At 33.8% G+C, this 19,156-nt stretch overlaps 1 protein-coding gene across 17 annotated transcripts in view; it reads right to left on the bottom strand.

Moving 5' to 3' along the window:
- Positions 1-19,156, bottom strand: part of LOC143244712 (nucleolysin TIAR-like) — a 204,816-nt gene that overhangs the window by 22,680 nt on the left and 162,980 nt on the right. For all 17 annotated transcript variants that reach the window (XM_076489841.1, XM_076489857.1, XM_076489840.1 and 14 more), the window contains one exon: positions 348-423. In XM_076489841.1, coding sequence (XP_076345956.1) covers positions 348-423 — 76 coding nt within the window. The remainder of the gene's footprint in view (positions 1-347; positions 424-19,156) is intronic.

Here is a 19,156-nt window from a genome sequence, read left to right as displayed (position 1 = left end):
TGTTTGGAATTAAGCACAAAGCTACACAATGGGCTATCTGTGCTCTGTCCACCACGGGTATCAAAACCCGGTTTCTAACGGTGTGAGTTTGCAATTACGCCGCTGTGCCACTGTGGTGCTTTATCAAAAGATATATTTCTTAATTTCTGTTTTTCTTTGTTGCATTCACTAATAAAACAGTAGGATTGTTTAAAGTTATATTATCAAGCACTTTTACCAAAATATTTACATAATTAATTCAGAAGATCTGGGACAGATAAGCTAAACAATGCAACAGATGGCGATATTTTTAAATTTTCATTTTAATGTTTCTTAAAAAAAATCAGGATCACAATGTTGATACGTACCGTTTTCTTCACGAATGAAACAAATCCGTAACCTTTTGACTTGAGCGTTTGGGGATCTCTCACCACTCGACAGTCTCTAAAACAGCAAAGAATTAAAAAAGTGCAAACAGTTATCATTTCTTAATTTAAATTTTGAAAAAATGAACAAATTATTCAAAAGTAGCATAAAACACTAGATGCAAGTTACACTCAAACTAAGTTAACAAAAATCCTGAAACCTTAAACCGGGAGATTTCAGTTGGTGGAGGAGACTTTAGCGTAAATAATTATTTTCCAAAGTGTTGGACGCCTCCTTCCAGGGGAGCGTAAAGGATCTAGGAGGGGATCGAGCTAGTAAGGAAGGTATAGTCAGTAGTGCAATAATGCACAGTTAAGCGTTTTAATATATTTTTTATTAATGAAAACAAGTAATAAGTAATTACTATTACATACATAACATTTTAATGTGTACTTGTGCACATAAAAAGAGCATGCATATTTATTAAAAGCAGTCGTGGATAAGAAAAGTTTGGGTTCGCTGTCGTACATCAAGACAACTGTATGAATGTGTATTTTATTATAGCAAAGCCACCTTGGGCTATCTGCTGAGTCAATTGTATGAGAATACAAATATAAAACCTGTTTGAATTATTTTCAGACTTATATTAAATATATGATTAAACTATTCATGTACTTACAATGATCAACGAGAAAAACGATTCACAAACTGCTGACTATAAAATTACTAGGAATGTGCTGCCATCTGCGCCACTTACATTAAGCCCAACTGTACTCATTAATATCATCAATGTCCTGTTCTTCTGGCTTGTCTTTATTGCTTCAAAGTTTTCCATGAGAAGCATACGGCTACTATACAAGCTACTCAAAATAATGAAATGCTTCAACTATAGATATAACTCAAATATGGACACAGGTATTGACGTACCTGTGAATGAAGGTAAATTTGGGCTAGTCTTGTTTGTTTGTTTTTTGAATTTCGCACAAAGCTACTCGAGGGCTATCTGTGCTATTCGTCCCTAATTTTGCAGTGTAAGACTAGAGGGAAGGCAGCTAGTCATCACCACCCACCGCCAACTCTTGGGCTACTCTTTTACCGTCGAATAGTGGGATTGACCGTCACATTATAACGCCCCCACGGCTGAAAGGGCGAGCATGTTTGGCGCGACAGGGATGCGAACCCGCGACCCTCGGATTACAAGTCGCACGCCTTAACGCGCTTGGCCATGCCGGGCCATTAGGCTAATCTTTAGACTAGTGCATTTTAATCAATTGGATAGACTGATGTATAAATCCCACGCACTGTAGATGTGCTCTTACAGAAATTGTATGGTTCAAGCCTCCACAGACTGTAATACGTAGATATAACACGTTTTCCACCCGTGCTTACTTGCAACCAGAAAGGGAGCAATGAATCGAAACTATTTCTTTAAAACGCATTACGTTTGAGTTAAAACAGATCTACATGAACAGAAATGAAAAAAAAAAGACTAAATTGTTGGTATGTTGTTTAATAGAAGGCCATTATGTTTATATTTGTGTTGTTCGCAAAGCTTACGACTAAAAAATGCGAGTTGGTAATAAAACCAGTAGTCCAACTGGATTGTGACAATTTTTAACCAAAATGTATCCATTTCTCTCAATCGCCGTCTCATTCTTTTATACTGTTTCAAGTTCAGATTTCGCACGCCATTGGATTCTCTCTACACTGTACTACAACACTTCTAGTAAAAGGACTGAAGAAATTCCTGGCCATGTCAACATATACACAACAGTTACAGAAAAATCACTCCGTAATACAGCGGAGAGCAAAAGAAAAACTGTGTACAAGATGACTTATTCCAAACAAATATCGCAATATTTTAAGTACTTCATGTTGTTGTTCTTTTATCACTACGTACATGTTTCGTGAAATGAATATCTAAGCTTCTTATCCATAACATGAGACAAGTATTGACTCCATACTCAACTCTATCTATCTTGTCTTTTGGTTTTTTACACTATACAGATACGAAAAACAAAAGAAAATTATTACAAGTGACATCTCCTACGTTAGAAATTATTTATCTAAATAACACTCAAGTTGAGTCTGACAAGTTTATCTTCAGTCTCCAGAAAGACCACACACAGTACATGGGGTTTGGACGTCACGCCACTTTTTCCCTACTTTCTTTCCTTCCGTCACTAAACAAGATTACGGGAGTGCCCGATCAGCCCCATTACTCTGTCAATCATTTAGCAAATAATGTGCATGAGGCTTTGTAAAGACACCGCTACCGTAACAACCTGGTATCAAACAATGCAGCAACAACTACACTGCAATGGCGTAACATAGCATGTCTACAGCCAAAGGACTACACAGTTATTCTGTTAACTGTTAATACTATTATACATTACTAGAAGAGACACGCAAAAGTTTTATTAGCTAATTAGTATCCTTATTGCAACAGTAATTATTTAAATACGGGATATCTAGAATAATACAAAATAATTCAATCTACACTCCGAAATCTGGAAGTCAAATTGTCTTAGGCCTAAAATCAGTTAAACCTTTGCTAAATACGGCTTATATTCGATAGAGATAAATTAACACTGTACTACGCGTACGTTTTTTTGCCTTACTTTGGTTAGGGCTAAATTTTATCGGACTTAATACGGTCAGTGAATAGACTTAACATCTTATTATACGAACTAACGTTATACCTTTTAAGAACTTTGATAAGCTTTCAATATATTGTTGTACAAAAAATCTATTAAAATATATTTACTTTCATCTTTTGTTTACACCTGCTGTAATGAAGTGCGGGAATCTGCATTTATATAGGAAGATGCGCGCGCACTATTATAACACATTACTCTCATGTCAAACAATTCAGAAACTATTACTACACTGCAATAACGTATTATAGCAGGTCTACGGCATAAGAACTACACACCAAGTCTGTAAACTGTCAAAAGTATTATGGTCTGCATAACGCAATCAATGTTTCATGCAACTGGAGTGATAACAAAAGGCAACTGGAATGAGTTATCATATCAAGGATAATTTACATATGGTTTGCGCATTCATGACAAAATATACAGTTTATACTGTTCAGTGATGTCGAGAAAACCCACTTGTAGAGAAATATATATGTAAAAACGGCTCGTAAAATATTTCCCAACCCAAACGAGCCGTTTTTACATATATAGTTTACACTGTTATTTTGCTGGTTTTGAATATTCTTATAAAGCTACATGAAGACTATCTACGCTAGCTCTCCAATTTTGAAATGATACAAAACACCTCGGTAACTTTACCTATTTCCAAGTATTGGTTCTTCTTATCTCACTAAATGCTGGAATTACCATTACTTTTATAACTACTCACAGAAAGAAGTGTAGAGCGTATTTTTTACCGGTAACTGGATGCGAACAATGGAAAATGAACTCTACAATCCAACACACTTATTATTGGTTCGCATTTGGACTCAATGTTATTATAATAGATTGATGTAGTAGGAATTCGACTCTCACTAAACTGTATTACAACAATTCTAGCAAAAGGACTGAAGAACTCCCTGACCATGTCAATATGATTTTTAAGTTTCAGCGACGATTGATTTGCACTAATCACAGCTTAAAGCCCCTAAAATGAGGCCTACTACTCCACTTCTCTGGAACATCCGCAAGGCAATCTAATAAAATGCGCGTATGACAATCTGTTTAAATTTATCGGAATTGTTATTACTAAATCAACATCACTGGAAACCTCAGCCAGTTTGTGTGGATATTAATTGTTATTAGAATATTTACATCACTGGAAATCTCACCCAGTTTATGTGGGCGTTAACTATTATTAGCATATTTACATCATTGGAAATATCACCCAGTTTGTGTGGGTGTTAATTGTTATTAGAATATTTACATCACTGGAAATCTGACCCAGCTTTTGTAATGTAAACTGTTATTACCATAAGAACACATTGGGAAAATTTAGCCAGTTTGTATACTTTTAATTACTATCATATTTAGTGAATGCTAGATGTCTGCTTCATAATAGAACTTTTGCCGTTTAAAAGGAATTTGATTTTGATTTTCAACTGTGGTCGACTGGCAAAACATTTACTTTAAAGAAGTGACCTGTAACAAGATTTGTCACCATCTCTCGCACTTAAGTGATCAGTTAACAGTTATTTGGCATTCTGTCCTTAACATTTCACCCCCTCCTTGCATTTCCCAGTTGGTTTGAAAGAAACAAGCTGGTTAACGATCACGTTACGCTTATTACCAACAGTTAGAAAATGTAATGTAGACACTAAGAAAAAGCTTCATTTCAGAAGTATACTCTTATAAGAAGTACACAACCATGATATAAAACTTGCCACTTCCGTCAGTAACCCTGATTTCACGTCTACATAACAGTTTCAGTCATTGAAAATATGCACGTACAGCCACTTCAGTTGACAAGATAATCTACGTATATACAGAATGATATTTCAGTTGACAAGACAATCTACTTATGTACAGAACTGACTATTTCAGTTTACGTATGTACAAGACTAAAAACTTTAATTGAAAACTCCGGTTAGATACACACGAAGCTGACAGTCTCAGTTGTTAATAACGCAATTTACTTGTATGAAAAATAGGTATCTATGAAACACCTTTTCATTAACTGAGCTATTTAAATTATAATTGCAGGTTCTACACGTATGAAACTTGCAGCTTCAGCTAATGAGCAAGTTAACCAATAGGTTTAATACGAAATCACTTTATTTCTCTATGATATGTAGATACTGTATTAAAACAGCCTGAACTGTAAAAGATTTGTTTATTATTAGCTAGCCGTCAGACGATTTCGCTTGTACAAAAATCAACTTGGACGTGGGCGCCCTGAATATCATTTAACATATCCTTATTATATTTTTCTTTGATAGTGTAGGGAGGGGAAAGGGTTTACTTAGTGGTATTCAAGTCAATTTACCAGAAACTTGTTAACATACTATATGAAAAGCGAGGTTCCAGTGTTTCCATTTTTGGAAATTTTTAATTTGTGATTACCAGGTGGTGTTCATGGAATGCAGCACGTTAGATAGTTGACTTATAGACATGATCAAAACACATACACCACAACACAACAAAACTGTCTTAGAAAATGTAGGGACGAAGGAGATAAACTAGCTAATATCATCTCCATTGGATAAAAACTTCGTGGACACTGACCATTACAAGTGATGAACAAAATTCAGATAATATGGTCCACCTGTTAGGTACGTCACAAAAGTCGTACTTCGTTTATGAACAATGCTCATTTTCTTTAATACAAAACTGTATAGAAAAGGCCCTAAAAACGTGTACTTCTTTTGAAAATACACTCTTCCTTCAGCAAATGTCTATTCCGCTGAACTAACTTATTTCTATAATTCCTGATAATTTATACTAAACTTCGAAATATCAAGTTAATTCACTACAAGCGAATAAATAGCTTGTTTTTCTACATTACCTCCCTACTTGCTAATTGGCTTTAATGTATATCAATATACTGTTTGAAGGTGTTTAACAAGTTGATTAATAAAATTATATGTTCTTAACGTTCACTTATCATAGTCACATGTACCGGTGTTACTTATTAAGTTTAGCAATATGTTCAAACCTTACACTTATGAAGTTATTTAAGCAAAATTCAATGTACTTTACATATATGCGCATAACTAAATATTCGATGTAAGCCTTATGGTGTATGCGTGACTTTGTACCGTACTTATCATATACGATTACTATACGATGATGTATCATAGTTTATATTTATTACCATAACCTATCGAACGTAAAATTTTAGGCAACTACTATCTTTAGTGGACCTACAGGGAATATCTTCACATGAAGTTCACAGTTGTCGACTATTGTCGGAGTCAATACGAGAAGTTTGAGAAATGAACTAAGTCATCAGTAGTTATCCCTACACTTCAGACACACGTGCTGACTGGCTGCCTCAAGGAGGGGAGTGACGAGGAGTAGATGATGATGTCATAATTCACAAAATGTCACATGAGTACACGTTCTGGGAGATCACCGTTAGGTACCGGTGACGTCAGAGAGAATCTCGTCATCGTTCCATATTAACACTAATTCATTAATTTTATACATTTCCTCACCATTTATAAGTAAAATGTCCAGAAAAAGGCGTTTATTTAAAGATCATGCGATAATTAAAATTTCATATTTCACTTTATGATATTCATATAACTTAAAATAATTCATTTACACGTTTTGCAAAGGTGGATGGTGTTTATATATATACAATGAGTTACTGAGGCAAACTGTTTTTCAACGTGTCTCAACATGCGACAATGTCCCTAGCAAAACAATAATTTAAAGATAAAACTATATCTTTGTAACACATATTAGTTTCATCACACATTTATTTGAACGAAACAAATACTTTACAATTATTTGTAATGAAATAATGTTATCGTACTTAATGTTTTTATAAATATTGAATGAATTAACATACAGATTATAATTTTCGTTTGTTGATAAACTTTATAGGGAATAATTTTTCAACACAATAAATGTGGTTAATCACTATAACAGAATAACAACACTTATAATTTTTCATAAGTCTTTGAACTTTCTTGAAGACATATCTACAACGATAATAAGTATATATACAATATCGTGTACAGACACAGAGAGAAAAATATTGTTCTTACAGTATATCTGTTGTTGTTGTAAGTTTATGTTTGACAGTTCTTCTTGGTGAATCTTCGAATGTTAAGATTCTGTGAAGCCAGTACTATTGGACTAAAATAGTCTCTTTTCTCATCTCTATCAGTGTAAATAGAGATTCAGTGAATACCAGATTTATTACTCAGATCCAGATTGATCATGTAGGATTGTTTTTTCTACATGATCAGCTAGCTGATCATTAGGAAACACACCTCCAAACAAACATTGTGACGGTATCGAAAAAAATTCTAAAGTGTTCATAGCTTCTTTCATTTTTGTACATTACCTGCTGTTTCAGTTTTGCAAATCTACGATACATATTATTCGCTTCAACTAAATATAATAAATGAACTACTTGCTATTTATCCATCAATTTTCTATTAAAATTTCATAAAACATTGCAACTTTCTAAACATTATTATGAACTATCACGTGTATACGTCACTGACGACAAGTTAACGAATATTTGTCTATTATGAAATACAAAGCTTGTTCATCACGTGTGAAGAATGGATAGAAAAAAGAAGCTATATGTTATTAATGAGAAAAGGTCATTTCCGAGTTGGCCAAAACTATTTTGAATAAAAGAGAAGTCAATTATAATACATTATCATTATCTGTGTATTTACGTTATACTTAATATTGAAAATAAACAGTTCTAGCTGCACATAATCATATATTTTCTACATAAATGTAATATTCTCCATACTTTAACAATAATTTGTTAATGTTACTGAATTTAAAATTCTGTAAACATAGTTCTTTCACTTTACAGTCATAGAAAGTACAATATGTACATGTTCAATATTCGATGGGACATTTCAATGAGTATTTGATTAATTATATATTAAACAATAAATTTATTGATTCTTGTCAATGCTAATCTATAAATTAATATGTTACAAGAATGGTGAGTTTGATTAAGATAATCGATTTGATATTGTTCTTTTCAGTACCTGCAAAATACAGTACACATATATATTGTTATAAATATGATTTGGTTTAATCTATTTATTCAACTATTTTTTATTATGAACTATAGTGTTTAAGTAAGTATCAAAATGAGAAATCTGTGCACATAAATTGTGTCATTTTGAATTTGATAAAACAAAGAAAAATTTAACAGATGTCATATCAATACCAACATAATCAAATCTATACGTAAACAGAAAAGAGGAGACATTATTAACACATGTAATATGAATTACACGATTCCATTATTCGAAAAGAAAATATTGTTCAGTTTTGTTTTGCACAATTACACTAATGTCTGAGATGCACTATTTAAATTCCTCCCATTATGTTAGCCCGGCATGGCCTAGCGCGTAAGGCGTGCGACTCGTAATCCGAGGGTCGCGGGTTCGCGCCCCCGTCGCGCTAAACATGCTCGCCCTCCCAGCCGTGGGGGTGTATAATGTGACGGTCAATCCCACTATTCGTTGGTAAAAGAGTAGCCCAAGAGTTGGCGGTGGGTGGTGATGACTAGTTGCCTTCCCTCTAGTCTTACACTGCTAAATTAGGGACGGCTAGCACAGATAGCCCTTGAGTAGCTTTGTGCGAAATTCCAAAAACAAACAAACAAACCCATTATGTTAAAGAAAAAGTGATACCTTTCTTGAGTAGATACAGTTTTTTTCTCCATAGTCCTTGAATTGCCGAATATGAATATTCAATATAATGAATATGGCTGAAACAAACGTTACGATGTGAAAGAAATACGGAAATTAGATTTATAAGCAAAGAAATACATGTAACGATATATTTGCATTTAAAAACTGGTTCATCATTCCTTCTTAAATGTAGAAAAACTACACCAGTCTAATTATTTGTGGAGAGAGGGACAGGATATTTATATTTCAAATGCGACCTTTAGACTCTTTGTTGTACAGATATTAAAAATTACGACATGTCTGAATGTGTAACCGAGCTTGTCATCAATAATTAGAAAGAGAGAACTCTATCACCATTCAAGTACACAATTAGTTGTATTGTATAATGAAATCTCATAACTTTACATGCATATGTAGTCTGAGTAAATAATATCATAAATTAGAATTTAATCGACCTTTTAATTTGAAATTTATTCTATGCTGACTGATACAGTATGAGCTTCTGACTATTTGTAGGGCGTAGAATTCAGTAGAAAGTATTCAATAATTGTACGTAACTGAAATGCCCCATCAAATACTGAGAACTAGCAAAAATACCAGCTTTGCTCTGGTTATTAGGTTGATATATGCTAGACCACTATTTTATATAAAGAATTGGATGTCAGTATACGTCACGTTATTTACCCCCCCCCCTCAAAAGCACGTGTGGGTCAAATCAGGCTTGATTTTAAATTTAAATTGTTTCTGAATTAAAGAATTTTCTCTTTTACCACTAACGTTCTTAATAAAAACAAAACAAACCTGTTTAATCAACAGAAACTCTAAATTAAAAAATCAACAAATATTTTTTTCCAGTTTTGTAGTTTATACATTTAATTTTATACTTTCAGCACATAGTACTTAGGCTAAACTTTTGTTGTTAAGAGAAATGACATAAAAGTAATTCTTGGAATGCACTGTTATCAAACACACTGGCTTTTCTATATTTTAGAAGTTCTTATATAAAGAACAAGATATTTTCTCTGTGTTTTGTGTTAGCTTACCTCATAAAAAGATGTGCATGTGCATGTCTGACTGATTTTTATTCATATTTTGTAATATAAAGAATCACTTCTTTTCTGTTTTTTGTTTTTTGCTAGCTTGCCTCATTAAAAGACGCACATGCAAGTGGATGAGTAATAATACAAAGTTACACACCCTCAGGGTCCACTTAGTTGCAAAATTTCAGGTTGCTGGGTTATTTTCTCTTGGACGGCCCGACATGGCCAGGTGGTTAAGGCACTCGACTAGCAATCCGAGGGTCGCGGGTTCGAATCCCCATCGCACCAAACATGCTCGTCCTTTCAGCCATGAGGGCGTTATAATGTTACGCTCAATCCCACTTGGTAAAAAGAGTAGCCCAAGAGTTGGCGGTGGGTGGTGATGACTAGCTACCTTCCTTCTAGCCATACACTGCTAAATTAGGGACGGCTAGCGCAGATAGCCCATGTGCAGTTTTGCGCGAAATCAAACAAACAAACATTTTCTCTTGGAGTTATGGCGGTCACACACACAGATATACATTAAGTGTTTTGTATCATAAGGTAAAATGAATATTTTACATACAAAAACCATAGATAAAGTATGGAGAACGTTACATTTATGTAAAAAAATATGTAGATTTTGAACCATTTATTTTCTATATTATGGATAACGCAAATACATAGATGGCACTAATATATTATAATTGATAATCACATTTAAAAATGTACAGTCTAATTAAATACAAATATTATATCTAACTGAAATGCGTCAATTCACATTTATGGTTTTGAAAAGTAAATACTGGATTGACGTATTGTTTATTTTCAATATTAAATATAAGACGAATACATATACAAGTGTATTATAATTAATTTTTATTTTAATAAAAACTTTCTATGCATTAAAATTAAAGTGCTATCTGTTTTAGCGAACATTAAAGGCAAGAAATATTTTTAAACTTGACTTTATGCACCATACACTTTCTAAAATCAAGCTGGTTTGTGGTCTTGAATATCAAACACGTAAGACTGTGACCAAACTGAACTTTAAATTCTATTAATCCCTAGGCCCGGCATGGTCAGGCGGTTAAGGCGCTCGACGAGTAATCCGAGGGTCGCGGGTTCGCATCCCCGTCACACAAAACATGCTCGCTCTCTCAGCCGTGAGGGCGCTATAATGTGACGGTCAGCCCCAGTATTCGTTGGTAAAAGAGTAGCCCAAGAGTTGGCGGTGGGTGGTGATGACTAGCTGCCTTCCCTCTAGTCTTACACTGCTAAATTAGGGACGGCTAGTACAGATAGCCCTCCAGTAGCTTTGTGCGAAATTCAAGACAAACAAACAAACCCCTCTATTCTTGGTAAAGAGTCAATATAAGGTTATCTGTCAGTGTGTAAAGCGTTATTTGGTGATTATATGCTTTCAGTGTTAATGACATCAGTTAGAAATATGACTCCAAAGTTTTATGAGTTTTATTTGCATGGTATGATTTGAACAAAGTGAATATTCTACAGAAAATGATAAGTTTTAGTTGCTTGTAATATGGTTATTATCATTGTCAACATATGTGCGAGAAAGTGTAGTCTTCAAATATTTATGAAAAAAATGTCAAGTATTGCTATCCTATAATAGTCATTAATCACATTTCTTGCAGTCTAATGTATGTCGTGATTTCATTCAAATAACAGATAGCAGATTTGTTAAAATCTTACGGGCACTAAGACTGTTGTTAAAATAATAATAATAGTTTTAATACAATTAATTCTAGACATTGATCACGTAATTACAGTTTTGTCCAACCCTTGTAAAACTCTTTAAAGACAAAACTGTAAGTTATCGCGTGTAAAATGATATATTTTTCACGTTATATTGATATTACAAAGTAAAACTAGTGAAAGTATACATTTTAATTACTGCACGATATTTAATACACTTTTTTCTGCACTATTTGAATATAAATTTTCACTAAATGTGTAGAACTAATGAATTATCATGAAGCATCCTTTTTGGAATGGTTCAGATATGAATGGTCAGGAAATGTAATTAACTAATAAATTAGTGTTTTGCAACACTGTATTAATTATAGTCATGTTGACGAAGTTTATGCTTGTTTCCCTTCACTGAATTATCATGTGGTGGCCGCCTACCAATATGTCCTTTATTTCACTTCTTGGAACTAAAGGGTAATCGTTCGTCAACCCCTATCATGGCGGTCTAGGAAGCTGTTCCTAACAATGCGCCCTCTCGTGACACTTTAAGGATCTTTGACGTTATCGTCTTTGATAGCATCGTCTCTACCCCTTTCTATTCCTCTCGCTTAGGCAGCCAATAAGCGTGTACGTCTGAGGTGCAGGGATAACTACTGTCATCAGCTGTGTTTGACGTATCAAAGACGTAGCACGTCCTTACCAATATTGTCGTGCTTTAATTATCTGTGCAAGACAGCACACAGCTGTTCGGGAAATGTTACTTTCGTTCAAGATGAAAAAACTAATCATTTAATATATTTCCCTTAACAAATGCAACTGAATTCATACACTCCTGTTCAGGAGTTTCAAGAAATTCTTAAAACTCCACATTGACAACTTTTCTCCATGAAAATCATTCTACGCCACTCCCTACTTACACAAACAGATAATCAAAATACATAGAACATGTTTGTTTCCAAGCAAAACTCTCGCTATAATATGTTCTGAAAAATAAGACTGAAATCGACGCTTATTCTCTCAGCTGGTTGCTCTGGTAACCGGTGCGTGCAAGTCTATACCTGGAGTATATTGATCATACAATCTGACTGACTAAACACCTGTTCCTACTTTAACAGTCACATGTTGTTCCTTCGCAACTCTGCAATGTAACTATAGCAGTTATACACAAATTAGAACAGATATGGGTGAAACAAAAATATATACATGTATATAAAGCACATGTTACAATACAAGTAACAAATATTAAAACGTGTCAAAACAAAATAAATATTACAACAAGGTAAACTAATATTATAACATGGGTAAATAAAAACAACAACAACATATTACATCACACATAAACCAATATTACAACACTGGTAAACAAGGTGTTACACAAATACTAAACAGAATGAAAACAGATTTTTAGTCTGCATAAACAAGACGTCGCAAAAACGTGGTCTGTACATGTGCAGTTGATTGAGTAACAACGTCTGGTATCTAAACACGAAATATTCTTGTGTGATATTCGCTGTAAAGAATACGCGGCTTGTAACCGCGTTCACACTTTCCGCGCATGTGCTGTCTACCATTAATTAATATTGAAATGACACAAAATGAAGTGCTGTATTCGAAAATTTATCAATATTGTTAAACTTAATACGATACATTTGTACAATATGTTTATACGATGTTTGTACAAATAGACTAATAACACGCAAGAAGTGCTGAATTTGTTTACATTTAACAATTATACCACAATCTTTATTCACTAGCACGAGCAAATTATCACTACACGTATTAGAAAATCTAAATGTTGTTAGACAAACTTGAACACTTCTGTTGTCTCTCAAACTTAAGTTTTATGTGCACAAATTTAATTCTTTGCTAGTAGTTGTTTTTTGAACGAACCTTCACATGTATGTTCGGGTAGAGCGACTAAGTTCTGCCATCATTAACATAAAGAACTACATGGGCTGTTCGAGAGTGTGAGAAGGATGACTGCCAAAATTTTAATTATCTTTATCTGCTTGAACCACGACGGCTGAGAAAAAATACTTGAATTTATACTTATCGGGCGGGAGAGACAATTAAGGCTCAAATGATTTAGCAACTCAAAATATAGATAAAGCTAGTGGAAAAGTAATTTAGAAGTATTTTCGAATTCTGAACTTATAATTTTTAAGAAGAAAGAAGAGTTGGATGGTGGAGATAAAAATGACACCAAACCTAATGGTGTGCGGTTTGTTCACAAAACGTTTCTGTAAAATAAAGTTATTGTCGAGAAGGTGAACTGGAATAGACAACGTTCTGACTCAGTTCCATTCGTGATACAAACTTTGTTCATTCAAGCCTTGCGTGGTTGCTCATGTAAGTATTATGTCCGCCACCTACATTTTTGAAACAAGTATGAAAAAGCGCTTGCCGTAGACGTTTCATCACATACCTTAAAGAGTTGGTGTCACCAAACTTTGGTGTTAAATAGCAAGAATTAAACAATACCACAGTTTTTTTGGTTGTCAAATTATGGATTTTATAACCTTAACTTCAAAATTACTGTGGTATGATATTTTAAACAATTTTTCTAGACTATACCAACTTCTGCTAGGAATCAGCATTTCCAACATTTTTAATAAAGAGGAGTTTCATAATGTACCAGTTACTGAATAGTTGTGGAAAATGATGCTGAACAAGAGAAGACATTAATGACATTGATACCAATGTAAACTCTTCACTGGTAAACAACAAACTAAATAATCAAGTTCATTGAATTTTTTAAAGACACACTTTGTATGCTTGCATGAGATGTGTAAAGTGTATGTCTACCACGAGAAACAACAAGTCTTTATCAACGCCTGTATATCCCACTAATCAAATACCATACGTTTTGTAGTTGCCTGCTGCGAGACAAACCATTAGTAATGCTTGTACATCTCATTAATCAAATACTGTACGCGTTTGTTTGCCACCAGACATAATGGTACTTTGTTAACACCGTAAATATGATTAAAAAGATGCACAAATAGTTGTGGAAGCCGAGTTCATTCTCGGAGTGAACTTGACGAGCTACCATCGACTTCTCTAACACATCTTCAGCATGTTCAAATCATCATATCTCCCTTGCCAATCTATATTCTAGACCGCTTTCAATTAAACCAAAGCAGTAATGGTTTCTGCTTAATATTGACGGCACTGTCATCAATCAAAATAAAGTTTGGCCCCACTGAACCAGAACAATATCTCATTACCGGATAAAGAACCAAACTAAAGTACCTAAAATAAAGTATCTAACTACATGATGTGTCCTGAAACACGATGCAACAAAGAAATTTTCGCCCAGATACCGACAATCATGTCCTCATAATCAAGACAGGATTTGAATTCGTCAGTGAAGAGAACTGACGTCTAATTATTGATGTTCTGCCCGATGTGTCAGGATGTGGAAAAGTATGGGAGGGATTGTTGTTATTTTCGTCGCATATTGTCCTGTAGAAGCGTAAACAGACTGCGTAAAAATTCTGACGACTTGCAGTTTGTAGTTTATTTCTCAATTAAGGACTATTTGCACTAGGTCATGGACGTAATCCAACTGGAATATGACGATTTTTCTAAGCAGAAGTTTATTACCGTGTCCTTATTAGGAAGGCCGAGCTTTGAGATGCAATCAACAATTTAGCAACATCATATAAGAGTGTCTCCTTCTAAGTAGTCCCTACGCTCTTGTTCATGGTTTTCGCTATTTAACCGATGTCTAATTTTCTGCAAGCCATTATATTTATTGCTAAAAGTTTCTGTTCAAGTACTATCACATGCACTGAATTTTCTTGACTAATCTGCTTTCAAAATTTCACCTGCAAGTTTGTGCTTGCTGGTACTTCAGACTCACGCAATAAAACCCACGAAAAGAACAATCGACTCTCGCTAATATCCACATAATGGTATCTAATTGTACTAATGCTGCTTTCAAATCGACCCGATAAGCCGATCCTTTAGAAAAGTGCTGTAGTATATTTATGCACGAAATTTATTGTAGATCTATGATTTTGTTGGTTACACAGTCTCTTATAACATCGGTTACCTACCCAATTACAAAAAAATACAAATCAATTTTGTCTGTTAGCTGTTAAGTACGAAACCTGAGACTTATTTGCAAACTAAACAAAGATTTCTCTAGTGGACTAACTAATAACCTCATACCACTACAATGCTAAAACCCGACGCTTGCTCGCAGACTAAACAGAGATTTCTCGAGAGGACTATCAAAGAACTTTAAGCTACTACAAGAACGTTTGTTTATTTTGTTGTTATGCACAAGCTTAAACAAAGAGCTATCTGTGCTCTGCCCACCACGAGTGTCGAAACCTGGTTTCTAGTAGTGTAAGTCCGCAGACATAACACTGTTGGAGAGTATATCAAAATACGGGAGCATGGATAATGTAAAAACACATATACATAATATAATAATAAAAACGTAATATAGATAATATGACAATGTACCATGATGAACAAAAACACTTTACTGCATTCACTTTCAGTAAAAGTTGAAATTTGGAATAGACAAAAAAAAACTTGTCTAAAATAACAATATTCCACAAAGTTAATAATATACATTTTTCTCCATTACAGCAACTCCAATTGAAAACAACAACAACAAAGATTCAGAGCTTTAATAATCTGCTGAAGCCACCAGGATTTAAAAATAATTTTGCTTAAAATAATATTTTTGCCCTATACGAAATATCGAAGGCATAAGTCAAATATTTCTCCATACAGTTAAGATACAATAATCGAAATAGCCAATTTTTATATATAAGCGTTTAAATACACATTGTTAACAATATTGTTTCATATAACAGCTTTTAGATACAAGAGCTATCAGCATTATTATTTCCTATAACAGCGTTTATAGATATAAGTTTTCAGCATTATTATTTCCTATAACAGCGTTTATAGATATAAGTTTTCAGCATTATTTTTTTTCTCTTGTAGCATTTAGATACAGCAGTTGTAAGCATTATTGTCTTCTATAGAAGCGTTTAAATACAAGAACTGTTACTATTATTGCCTTCTTTAACACCGTATTTATACAGGAGCCATCAGAATTAATGTTTTCTATTGTAGTGTTTAAATAGAAGATATATATATATATACATTATTTTCCACACTGTAGTGTTTAGATAAAAGGGTTGTTACACTGTTTTCTGCAATAGCGATTGTAATACTCTGGATGGGAGTAAAGCAACAAGAGTTGTAACAAATGTACCTACATCGAGTGAAAAAATGACAAACAACTAATGAATTTACAACGGGAATTACCACGAGAATCATCTGAAGAAGAAGGGCAATTGACCAGTTAACAGCTCGATACTATTAAAGTACTTCTGTTGAAAGAAATCAGGATAAAAAGGAGGAAAATACCATTTATTTTTGTCATTCAGTAGGTCTAGCACACTTTAGTTTGGAGCCTAAATTATAGTGATCAAGAAACACCTGTGTCTCGTGGCCAAAAAACAAACAAAAAATCACCTTCCGGACACACTGTATGTTATTAACAGGAACGATAATTTAGTAATTTTCTGTAGCACGGAGTTTGTAATTCAAACTATCACATATTTTAAGATGTGTTCACATACCAAATTTCAAGGTAACCCGTTACGAATCAAACGAGATATAAATAATTTCCAATTTTGATTATTTTTTCTCTTCGCATCGAAGTTATGGAAACGTTTTTGACGGATACACATACTTAGTTTTTATGGAGTGTTTAGACTTTCATACGCTGATAGGTATTTATAATCTACAAGTACGTGTCAAACTTGGTCTAAATATAAGACACACATGCAAAGTTATTCAACAAAAACAGCTTAGTTTTGACGAAAATTTTGTGCACGCCTATGCAAAAAGTCACGAAAGCTATCGTCTGAAACTCGTACTATATCTTCGCCTAACAATAAAGGTGGAGAGTTTTTAATCATTTAGATTAAAGACGGCTGATCTACAGCAGCAAAACTATAGGGTGAAAGCATGTTCAGATACGGTAGTACTGGTAAGGCCAAGCAATTTAGGTTAGCATTTTCCAGTTTAAGTTTACAAAATATTCATATAGGTGGACGGTTATTATTCATTGTCAACATTTAAGCACAAATTTGCTAAATTTTATGAAATTCTCCTAATTAAAGAGTGTTTAGCGTCACATGATATTAATTTATGTAATGATGCTTGATACGGCTGTACCGAGTGCATGTGGGTAATGACAAGAAACTGTTAACCTAGTATCCATCGGGTTACTATAAAGCCAGTTATTAACATTGTTTTCGAGAAGAAAACTACCACCTTATATTTTAAAATCTGTGCTGGGTTCTGTAAATTATGAATCTGTTCCGAATAATAGAGTTGCGATCCTAGAGATAATGTTGATTACTATCGAGTGTCATTTCTTACTTGATGTGGTTTGTTGGTGTATATTGACAGAAAGTCGTGATATCTAATCAAAAACACCTAAGTTTCGAAAAAGGGTACGGCCAGAAAAGATTAAGCGTGCGACTTATAAAATGAAATTAAAACTGGCAGTCAAACTGGTAGATATACAAATAGCATTGATGAGAATTTCACAGCAAATGAGCCAAAGATATTCTCGAGTACCCCATAATCAGATAGCTGATTCTCATGCACAGAAATGCGACACAAGTGCGATAATTAACGTAATTTAATTAAAGTTTGAAATAAAATATAATTTAACCGAACATAGTATCACTTGTTTACTTTAAACTATAATACTGCAACTTGATCTTTACCGCTTCGCCCCCTCTCCCATTTTAGAATGCGAAACGGACAACAGAATTAGAGCCATGGGTTTAATATATATATACATATGCAAAAAAACACGATCTAGAAGGCAGAGGTTTCCCCTGACATATTTCTCTTTGTATACACAGCCACTTTAAGTTACGATTCTTTTTTCTTTACATAAAACAGTAAATGAAAATTAAAGACATTATTTATTAAAATTATTTTTGAAACAGTACGTGGAATCCTATTATTAGCATTACGTGTTTATCAGAAACTACTTCACAGCATTTAGTGGCACAGAGTAATTCAAACTTCTGAAAATGGCACGTTGTTTTTAAACTGCATGTAGTTCACTTTTGTTTTGGAAATTACGTTGAAAATAAAATAAAACGTACTCGAAACTAAAACATTAACCAGCTGGATTTCGTTTTTGAATCACTGTAAGTATAATTATATATATCATTGCGATTTGCAGATGAGATTATATCACTGGAACCTAAAAAAAATCCTCCTGACACCTGGGTGTTGTTAAGAATCAAGTGGATATGTATTGAATATCACAAAATGACGACACACCATTCTTTTTAATCAGCTAAGTCTGATTATCGGTTTCAAATTTAAATGTAGTCCATTAGGCTTAAATTTTTATGCAAAGTTTGTGTAATTTTTTATACAACTTAAATAAAGAAAAAAATAAAATTTGTTATGTACAAACAGGTATTAGGCTGTTCAGAAATAAATGTCGTTTTTGAACTGCGAAGTTTAGAAAAGTATAAACCAGTGTTGTAAAACGTGCTTTAATCAAAGTAAGCATCATTTGCTTCAACACACTTTTACCAACGTGTGACGATGCTGTTTATTCTCCTGCTGTAGAAATAAAGAGTTTCTATAATAAATGAGCTCCCTCAAAGCTTCTTCTGTAGCTGCCTGGTTTTGAAAGCGTTTATTGTTCAAAAAGTTGTTAAAGGTGGTTGGCAATGCTTCATTTGTTTGA

Source organism: Tachypleus tridentatus, chromosome 2, assembly GCF_004210375.1.
Source record: "Tachypleus tridentatus isolate NWPU-2018 chromosome 2, ASM421037v1, whole genome shotgun sequence".
Lineage (NCBI taxonomy): Eukaryota > Metazoa > Arthropoda > Merostomata > Xiphosura > Limulidae > Tachypleus > Tachypleus tridentatus.
Note: the sequence above shows the minus strand (reverse complement) of the source record. Positions and strands in the feature narration are given on the sequence as shown.